At 34.7% G+C, this 11,237-nt stretch overlaps 1 protein-coding gene across 1 annotated transcript; it reads right to left on the minus strand.

The window, feature by feature from the left end:
- Positions 1 to 1,647: 1,647 nt before the first annotated feature.
- LOC128983441 (3'-5' ssDNA/RNA exonuclease TatD-like) lies at positions 1,648 to 10,218 on the minus strand. Its single transcript, XM_054402734.1, is given in 8 exon segments — positions 1,648 to 1,801; positions 1,804 to 1,904; positions 4,021 to 4,183; positions 4,709 to 4,892; positions 5,385 to 5,545; positions 6,329 to 6,427; positions 7,289 to 7,442; positions 10,021 to 10,218. Coding segments are annotated over 7 exon segments (903 nt in total). The 5' UTR covers positions 7,428 to 7,442; positions 10,021 to 10,218; the 3' UTR covers positions 1,648 to 1,745.
- Positions 10,219 to 11,237: the final 1,019 nt, after the last annotated feature.

Consider the following 11,237-nt stretch of genomic DNA (forward strand, 5'->3'; position numbering starts at 1 on the left):
TACTGTGATCTTGATCCCGTCCATTTACATTTTCTTATAAAAATGTTTATTTTGAAATAAAACTTTTTATGTGACTCATTTGAGAGCAATATTTTCTCAATCCTTTTTAGAAAATCTGTAGTGACGTAATAGAGATCTCAACCAGGAATATTTTTTGGGTAGGCTTGACAAGGACCCGAGAAAGAGTTTGATTGGAGGACAGGAGGTTTGAAGGGCTTTCCCCGCAAAAATGGGGGAACTTACTTCGATATAATTAAATTTCTTTATTTATTTATAATTTTGAAATATCTACCAACATTTTGGGTAAGCCTGGGGTCCCTGAGGCTCAAGATTGTTTTGATTTGTTTCAGGCTTATCCAGAGTATTTCTAAATTTTAAAATAAATCTATCTACACAAAAAAACACTTTTTGGATATTATGGGTTCTTTTTTGGTAACTTTCTACATTTTGAACCTTTATTTTGAGTCTTTGATGTTAACTTTTAACTACAGCAGAACAAGGCCACACTAAAAAACAGGTTGTAATGCTCGTTATGCATGACGTCATGATAGAAGACGGCAATGATGTAATGTTTTGCCGTTTTTGTGATCAGCTGCTTGTGTTAATCTTTCCTTGAAAATAAATAAATAAATAAAACCTACACCATTGCCGTCTTCTATCATGACGTCATGCTTGACGAGCATTACGGCCAGTTTTTTTAGTGTGGCCTTGAGTAGAACTCCAATTATCCAAATCAATTGGGACCGGACTATACATGAGAAATATCATTACTTTACCTAATAGCATAGATAAAACATGGGACTATGTTTTATCTATGACAATAGTCAGGAACGTTTTGGCTTTTCTATAGAAACTAGCAAAATATCAACAACTAGTAATAATAGTAGTAATCAAACTAAACATAACAAAGCTGAAAATTTATGAACATAAAGAGATATAGAGAATTATTTACATCCTTCAAGATTGAAATGGCATCAAATTACAAATAAAGCTGACTACAATGTGAATATGCTCATTTTCATTCATACTTGGCTTAAAATACCTACTTTGTATGGTCGCCATTTAAGAAAGATATCCAGATAAGATAAGAAAGTATTAAGAATGTGTCTTTAGATTTCTACAGAGCACGTCAGTTTTGGTATTCTTCCACAATACTTTTCAATGAAATGTCGACCATACAAAGTAGGTATTTTAAGCCAAGTATGAATGGAGACGAGTGTAGGATGAGTGGCGCGATCTTGTAGTCTTGTTAGTGACTAAGGCCGACATTCCTTAGACACAGCTTTAATTAGCCCATAAAGCTAATGGCAACTAAGGAACCTACAGTTTATAGTGGAATCCGAACCACATTTTTGCCTTGGTATTAACAAATTTGTCTAATATCAGGATAGTACTACTGATAGTTCTAGTACTCACTAGTGGACGTTAATCCACACCAGGGAGTATCGTATCCACAGTACATGCCTATAAATATCTACAATTCGTGACCTCCTAGTAGCTGGATTACAGAACGTCGCGCCACCGTCCCAGTCAAATGGATTCCCACAAGAATGGATGTTACCAAAGCTATTGATAAAGTGTTTTCTTATTTTTCTCAGGAGCCCCTTAACTTTGACATATTAGTGATGTTTTGTAAAAAATTACCCATTTTAATACACAAATATATATTTCAATCGTAGCTATAACAATAACAATAAATCATATTGTCGATGAGTAAAGAGCACATGAGGTATGACATAGGCACATTAGGATAGACCGAAGACTTTGAGAGCGTTGAAGGCAGTCTGTAGAGCGACATCTCTGGTGACTTGTGTAGGAACGCAGCGATCATCTCGACTATTGCTGGAAGACAACACGGTTCATTCCGTTGGAATGTGCAATACCGTTGCAAAAACGAGAGAGACCTGATGAAACAGTTGTATTAGAGAAAAATTTTTGAAAGGTTGCTTACATAATTTGAGATAAAAACACAACTTTAGAATTTGCCTCTCAAACATTTTTTTTTAAGGTAATGGTTTTGAATCCTGGTGTTTTAATATCTAGCGTCGACTTTTATGTCCAAAAGCATCATTAATTTGCAGCCCAATGAAAACTTGCACATGACTCAAGAAGAGTAATAAATTCTTTGAGATACACACTTGGGTAGGGCCTACATATTTTAAGCAGAATACGAATGCAAGGTGAATAGATAATGGAAAGAGATTATCGTAGCTTTTGTTACTGACTAAGATTGACTGGTACTTTATACAGAATTTATTAGTTAAAAACCCAATGATCAAGGATAGCTAGGCCCAGGGGCGTCGCCTTGGGGGGGGTAGGGGGGGGAGCCTCCCCCCCCTAGAATCTGGGAAAGAGAAAAGTTGGAATTTCCTTGCCATGAGTTGGGACAGTTGGGAAGTCGGATACAAGAAAAATATATTTTTAAACTAAACAAAATTTAAATATTTGCAAAAATCCATCAAAGGGAAAAATTTCTTTGACTTGGACAAATAAACTTGACGCTTCTTTGATTTAATTTAACTTTGATTAAACAAGGCTAAACCATGGCTAAACATGCCTTATTTTAAGAAATCAATAATCAATTAGCGGTAAAGCTTGTTGGAATTTCGTTTACGAGAAATTTTGTTCCTTACCGGTATTGGACGCATGTTGGGTACCTTGATCCTGTCCTGTGTTGATTATTCTGAATGATTCGTCTGCAAGTTTGAATTTTGAAAGTGCAAGCAATGTAGCTCTTCTGTTCAATTATGTTGTTTGTTAGTGTTTACAAGAAGATTCAAAAATATTTTTCACGTCAGTCACATGAAATATATTTTTATACTTTTTTGTGGTATTTGGAGCAGGCTAACTGACCGGAGTACTTGCTAATAAGCAGATTAAAATAACATTAAACATAGGTTTTTGTGTATCGGTATTACCTTTAAAACTCTTATTTTTTAATAAACTAAATGGAATATTTATTCTCTGAATATATTTTAAAAATCTACACAAGTTATTTATCACTCCTAATTAAGGATTTACAAAAATGAATCAACTAATCACTCTGAAACAGATCTACGTGGACAAAACATAACCTAAAATTTGATGTTTGACTTTCACTGTAAGTTTGATTTTTGTCTAAGTTCTAGTTTGATGAAGATGAAGGTTAACATTTTTATTGTATGTATAAGTTTATTATCAACCAAGTTGAACGTTTTTATTTTATACAAGTCTTACTTAGGTTTATTCCTTTCTAGGCTAGAGTAATATTATTCACAACACTGATATTAATATTTCATCATTACAAACTTGTTCTAGGCCTACCCTAGCTGTAAGTTTTATGAAAGTTAAAATGTTGATCTTAACTTCTAAAAAGTATTTTAATTTCATTATTTTGTAATAAAATATATTTTCTATACCCACTAATTTTGTACTCTGAGGCTTATTTTATATCACTAAAATTTTACACTGCTACGTCTGCTACCACAATGGTTTTTAAAGTTTTTTGGATTCGAAACATTACTTGTTCAAGCTTTTTGAAGTCATAAAATTTCATTATGAATTGGTAGAAGTTTTAGAAATTGAGTAATTTTGTATAGGATGTAAAACTAGCTATGTTTTGTTAATGCGAGTTTATAACTACTGAATTGAATGTTACTGCAGTGTAGTATAATAATTTGTAGATTTTTAAAAATAGTACCGGTACAGAAATTGATTTCTAAAAAAAAATAGTTGGGAAATCTATGTTAGGCAGTTGGGAAATTTGAGGCTTCTCCCCCCCCTGGAATTTAACCAAGCAACGCCACTGGCTAGGCCCAGTTTCAAACCATCAAAAAGCAATTAACTTTCCTCAGGATCGAACCCAGCAAGCTTGAGATCAAGCTAAAAATGTTCAGATATGAATGCAAGTATTGAAAGCGTCTAAGTAAATAAAACACGAACATATCAATCAAAAGGTGAGCTGAATAAATTAGGCTGATTAAGTTTGGCTCCATACAAGTTTAGAAACTTATGCATATACAAAGACAACATTTGACCTACCTTTCAGTTAGGGCCTCTTTAATAGTAGCAGGCAGTTTGGATCCTCGTGCATTCGGGTACATGAACGGAGAATCACTTTCCACCAAGATATTTTCTAAAGGAAGGTGTCCAGCTACTAGCAACGACTGTACTCCATCTTCAGAGTTATCTTTGCAGAGATAACCTAAAATTAAAATAATTTCTGTTAAATTTGTAGGCTTTCGAGGCTCCCATGTATTCACAAGTCAAGAGAGGAAAGTTTGTTAACGTTTCTTGAACACCACAAACTCCTAAAAAACCTCATCTTTCAACCATGGTTTTCACCTAAAAACATTACATGAGGGGCTAATTTTGTTGAAAATTTAATTCTGAGAAACAATTAGGCCTAAAGCAGTATCTCATCAACATGAAATTATATTTCTTGACTATCCTAACCTGACCTGTGGGTATAATTGTTTGACAACATTTGTTCATAATACCATAAATAAAGACAATTACAAAATTGAAAACAAATTCTTTTTTTTTAGACATAATTGCAAAATTTATGGCTTAATCAAGATTTATGCAAGACAAACATAATACGTGGTTTGTAAAACGATTCAAGGTTTTTTCATGGTCACTCTACCAATGAGTATTGATCTTTTTTTACACCAATAACTGTATAATGGTAGTGAAAAGTAAAAACTCGGTAATGCAAATAGATTCTTACCTGTTATTCCTATATAAATGCCCATCTTGACGTAGGTTTGGACTTGAGCAAGAGTCCCGGTGAAAGAATGGATCACCACCATTGGAAGACTATCGATATGTTTGTTCAGAATTTTGATCAGATCGTCATGTGCATTTCGTTCATGCAGAAATAGTGGCTTTTTTAATTCGCAGGCCAGTTTTACCTGAAAATATTCAGTCAGATTATAGAATTGCTGTTAATACTTTTACTGTTCTATGAAATGGCGACCATACAAAGTAGGTATTTTAAGCCAATTGAAGTGCATACAAATATATGGTACATATAATTGTTTAATAGCAGATGGATTACATTTTGAGTAAGTGGTATTTTGTATAGGGTATTTGCTAATTTACTGTTTGAGAGCAAAAACATTTAATCAGATAAAATTGTCATTTTGGGTATAAACGGTCGATTATCTTGAGTGCTCTTAAATCAATGTTAGAACAAATAGACCTATAACATACAGAAACTGGTTTTAGGATCTATCTTTCTTGTAATCGTACCAGCGTCCAGCAATCCTAAAAATTTGCACTCTGCTATTACAAAAAGTAATTGTGACATTATTTTTACATGTTTGGGGGAACTTCCTAGAGCAATAGTTAATTTAAAACAGAAAAATAGGAGAAGAAGAAATTCACATTTCTACGATGAGCACCTGTTTCTCAAACACTTGCTGCTGCACATCAGGAGGTGAGAAGTCTTTGTTGTAGTCGAGTCCACACTCTCCAACGGCCACACACTCTGTACACGATGCCACCTCTCGTAGCTCTGCCAGTGTCTCGTCAGTCCAGGACTTGGCATCGTGCGGATGTACACCTACGCAAAAAATTATCAAATTGTTGGGGGTCAGCGTCTTGCTCAGATCGTGACAATGTCAACCAGTACCGTGTGTGTGTACGCTGGCCTGTTTGTGTTTGTATTTTTTAATCGTAATGTAAATATTTATATGTATGATATGGGTTTTAATTTCATAAAGCTTATTCCACCGAGATCTAGATATCTGATGATGGCATTGTGATACCAAAACAGCCCAACAGTTACAACTTTTCAGCTGATGAAGGTAAAGCCTTCTTTTTAATTACTGAGGTATCCTTCCAATTTAATCCTTATGACCAAGCTTCCAAAGAGTAGGAGAGGTTTTGAGATACTCCTGAAGGTAACAACAAAACATCCGTGCATGGTTAATTGTAAAGGCAGCAACATAATCAACTTCATATCAAAGCTCCCTAATTCAATGTGTTATTGAGTTGGATGTGTTGCTAGCCTAGTGATTGGCGTCTCGGACCTCTGTGCGGGAGTCTGGCTGGGTTCAATCAATGCGTAGCACATCCACAAAACTTTGATGGGTGTGGACTGCTTTCCCTTAAAAGTGTTTAATCTCTTGTTGACTTTAATCAAAATGCCACTGGTATAGGAAAATAAAATCATACAGACAGGAACAAGGGAACCCCAAACATTTAAGCCTAAAGTTGATCATTAAATGAAGGAGAAAAATTTAACATAAAACTATGCTCTATGCAATCGAACTTCTCTAAGTATATTTGTTTGGGCCCTTAGTAAATTAAAAATTGGAGTGGAACCTTGAATAAAAGTACTTACCGGCGGTTGCATACAACGTTCCTGGATAAATGTGAGCCAATCGAAGGGCTTCTCGACTAGATTTCATAGAACTTCCACTAACTATCATTTTCTGGACTCCTGAAACATGTTATAAATTATTATAGGTCTACCCAATTTCTTCTCAAGATCCACTTAAAACTGTTAGGCCTCAACAACAACTTTTTGAAGAGGTTCTGGAACATTGTTTCACAGCATTCATCTGAAATTGAGAACTGACTGAAAGCTATCTATGGTAGGCATTCTATCAATGATTATTCCCAACTCTTACATCTATGTTTTATAGGTGATGGAGTTTATTTTACTATTCAAAGGTTTTCCCGATCGTAGGTCAGGAAAAACAGTAAGTATTTGATAAATAAAAACAATGAATATGATTCAAAAAGTATTACTTCTGCACAATAAAAAAAAGTTTCCTGCACAACTTCACGTTACGCTCTTTCCAATGACCCAAAAAACATGTCAATCGGTTTAGTAGTTTTGGAGGAGTAATTGTCACAAAAAACCTGCTTGCGTATTAAATAAGTATATAGATAATCTAATTTAGTGATTTAATTAATTCAGCATTAAAAACTCTTGAAGTCCCATTTTAAACTCAAATAACATTTAAAACGAAAGCTACGGTATAAGGAATACCCTACACCACAGAACACAGGGAAATTGTAAAAATTACTTCTCTGTGCCTACACTGTCGCTGTTCGAAATAGGAATGCGTGTAGACAGTCTAGTCAAGTAGGTACCGGGCGAGTTGGACAAATCAACAACTGGGCCCTCGTCTGACAAACTCGACCCATTTAAACCAGGCTTAACTACCAGTAGACTAAGACGGCTGAAACGAATGTCCAAATCTGCTCTTGATTGGGACGCTTTAATTGGTAGCTATATTTAATATGAGTAAATTTACCTAATCTTATGGTTGGTTGTTTAAAGCTAGTCTCCTACCTGCATCAGTAGCTCTTTTGATGACAGACTCTAGATCTCTTCCAAATTTTTTATTCGTTAGATTCGTTCCAGTATCGATCAAAATATAATTCTCGTAACACTCTTTCATAGAACTCGAATTATTTCCAGCTGCTGCCATGCTGGTTGTCACTTCCTAGAAAAAGTTAAAATAATTTAGTTTAATTAAAGTCAAGAATACAAATCCATTTAAACAACACTTTTAACCCTTAGAGTGCCAGGCGAGAAATAAAAGTAACGCTCAAAAAATGCCGATGATTTTTCCCGAAGGTCGCGCTAAAAATGCCGAGCGCGATCTGGCGATTTTTGGGATTTTTAGGTTAAAATTTCGTAAAAATCGAATTTTCGATATTTCGACCAACGAAAATCGATGTATCGCATCTAGTAACTTTCGACTCAATGTTAATATATGGGTTAAAAGAATCCGAGTATCCATTCGGTTGTTATGACAACTGTTCGATCATTACGAAACGTCCGGTCAGCCGGACGTTGGCACTTTTGGCTCGTTCTAAAAACGTCCGGTCGGCCGGACGTCGGCACTTTTGGCTCGTTTTAAAAACGTCCGGTTCCCCGGACGTTGGCACTCAAAGGGTTAACAGATCAAACAAAATGGGCCTGACTTAGGTTTTAATGTTAGATTATGTTTAAAAAATAGACAGGCTAACTTATGAATGCACTTATGAATGAGTAAGTTAGCAGAAGTTTTCTAGGATGCTGATATTTCACTCCTACCACAACAGAGGAGCAAATTGGGTATTTATTCCGTACAGGTGCCTCCAAACGAATTTTTAATTTTGATATCTTACTTTATAGTTTTTTACCTCCTGAATCCAAATATACCATTAATTTTCCCCGCTGATGAATATTTCTCAAGATATCGCCGTAAAAACATACCTAACATTACAATAAACAAGATAGGATGGATGACATTTACAAGTGGAATGAACTGTAGGTTAACTAAGCCTTAAGCCTACTTACAGCTGATCGTCGCCATCACAAGTTCAGATTAAGTTATGTGAAGAGAGTAACATGGTTGATGAGAAGAATAACATCGTTGACTAAAGATAATAACATCGTTGTAGACACGGCCGCCTTTAACCACGGCCGCAGGCGGCCGTGCTTTAACTTTGTAGAAACATATCAAGTGATTCTATAGTCAATAACTTAATGTTTACTACAATAGGAATTTCGTCACATTATGGAGATATAGATGGAATAATGGACTAATTACTCGTAGTTCTTATTTAGGCATGTCAGGGTGGTAGGTCGTGCTATATGTGAATTGGTGACTGTATTAAGTGTTTTGAAGTTAGGTTAGATTAGGAAGGTAAAGTTTAGGTTATAATGTATCGAGTTGTTAGTTTATGTCACCTGCAGACTGTTTTTGTAAAATTAAAAAACTGAGAAAAACACTTCAAATTACTATTTCAAAAATGCTTGCATTTTTGAAATAGTAATTTGAAGTGTTTTTTCTGGATTTTAATTTTACAAAAACAGTCTGCAGGCGACATAAACTAACAACTTGATACATTATAACCTAAACTTTAACTTACCTAATCTAACCTACCTTCAAAGGACTTAATGCAGTCACCAATTCACATAAAGCACGACCTATCACCCTGACATGCCTTTTCTGACATCAACAGGAGTTTGCTTACACATTCTAGAGGTTTGGTTAGGTTAAGGTTATGTTAGAATAGCACCATTTTAGTATGTAATTTCTAAACGGCGAAATATAAATCAATAAATCATTAATAAGGATAAAATACTGGTCCAAATAATACATTTTTAACTTATTGGTCTTAGAAAGTGAAAAGTGTAACTTAATCAGGTGATTTTCATATTCCAGAATCAGAGTTAGCTAATAAAAGTTGTCACTTCCATTTGCTTTGACCATGATTGAAAACAATCAGCTGGTTGGTTTACTTAACCCATAGTACATTCCACTTGTACATGTCATCCATCCTACCTTGTTTATTGTAATGTTAAGTATGTTTTTACGGCGATATCTTGAGAAATATTCATCAGCGGTGAAAATTAATGGTATATTTGGATTCAGGAGGTAAAAAACTATAAAGTAAGATATCAAAATTAAAAATTCGTTTTGGAGGCACCTGTACGGAATAATTACCGCAAATTGTTACAATTTCCATTAAATAAGCTTCGTCCTGACACAACATGCCTCGGCCAGACTTCTAGGCACAGTTTACAAAATTCAAGCGGTCGTAGGGGAAGCAATCCATCCCCCACCTTACTCTACCTTTAAAACAACAGATGTTTGCTCAAATCATCAATCACCAGTTGTAGCTAGCATTAAGTTAAGTAAAAAACGATGGGGGAGCCCAGAAAAACATCCCCTCCAATTCAGGGAATTTTGTAAACGGACTGTACCAAGTCAGTCCTGGTAGGCCTAGCTCATTGTTGTAGATGACCATAGCCTACATTTTGGCAGAAGTAGGTATAATGTTACTGAGACCCTGTAGCTTAACCTAATTATTAATGAGTAATCACTAACTGAGTAAGTTACAGGAGAGTTACAAAGAAATTGCAAGTATTTAAGCCTAGTGTAGACGTGATAAAGTAAGAGATAATTTCATAACTGGCCGAACTTTGCTCCTCAAACATTGCAATCTCCTAGTTATTGTGATAGACCTAATTGAGAGTGAGACAGATGAACCATTATTTACATGATTTCTTTCTACAGTATTACTCACCTTCTGCCTAAAGATACACAGAACAACGTATTATAATATCCTGTGGTATATAAAGTTACAGTTCACATCACTTAAATAACAACTTTAATTTTGAAAGAAGGTTAAACTTAAATTCCTTAGGTTTTTTTTAATAACTAAAATAATAAATTAGGCAATGAGGGCGACGTGAAAGAAGTGACAGCTGAGAGCTGACAGGACAGGAGAGCTATGCTGCTATGCTATGCTATGACATTGGCACGGCCGTGTCGCCGTGTGTGGCAGCTGATGACTTACCTATTTTTTCAGTCAAAGGCAGAAGAATAAAGAATCCATGCAGAGCCAAAGCTCAATAGTTGTGATACCTTGCATGGAGCATTGATTAAAGTACTCCTGCTGGGTTTATCATGCTTAAGGATCATCTGAAGACGATTTTAAGGTGTGCCCCATCCATTTTATTTAAGGGGCGTTTATTTATTTACTATTAGTTTATTTTTATTGAATGATAATTTATTTTTTGCCAATTAAACAAAATACTTAGTTGAATTAAGCCATACGATGTTAATGTCAATTACAATTTTTTTTCGAATACCCAAATGTTTAACCAAGTCAAACTGATAGAATGACATTTATATTTGGCATCTTTTAAATGACATCACCTACCTCAGTAACGAAAAACTAAAGCTTAAAATGTAATTTTATACTGTAGCACCATCTGCGAGTGGCTCATTCAATTATTTTCATTCGAATATAAAATAGGCTAGCCTACTGCTCATCCATATAGATGGGATGACTAATTTGATAGCCAAAGACAACGATGTTGTTTAAGACACTATTATTTTTTACATTACAACAAACTATTCCGAGAGCTTTAAGCATGTTTTCCAATTTAAGATTATTTAAATACAACCCATGTCTAAAAATCTAATGGTATATGTAACTATATTTACTTTCATAATATCGTTCAAGTTTTCTTTAAAACCTTTTCTAAAAATATTTTTCTAGTTATCGTGCTTCTTACTATTGTTTGCTATAGTTTACAGTAATTACTACCTGGCTACAAATTGAATCTGGAAATGGTATGTCTAGTTATAACCATAGTAAAATTGAGTAAAATGTATACTACGCAGGTTTATCAAAGTACTGATATTGATCGGCAAAGAAAAATAAAAATATACCAGTACCGGGTACCATGTGTTCAAAGTTCAGATACTGCATGCTAGACGAATAAGGTTAATAAT

The sequence above is a fragment of the Macrosteles quadrilineatus genome, unplaced genomic scaffold, assembly GCF_028750875.1.
Source record: "Macrosteles quadrilineatus isolate MER2022 unplaced genomic scaffold, UCM_ALF_1.0 Scaffold_1__1_contigs__length_201487025, whole genome shotgun sequence".
NCBI classification, from domain to species: Eukaryota; Metazoa; Arthropoda; class Insecta; order Hemiptera; family Cicadellidae; genus Macrosteles; species Macrosteles quadrilineatus.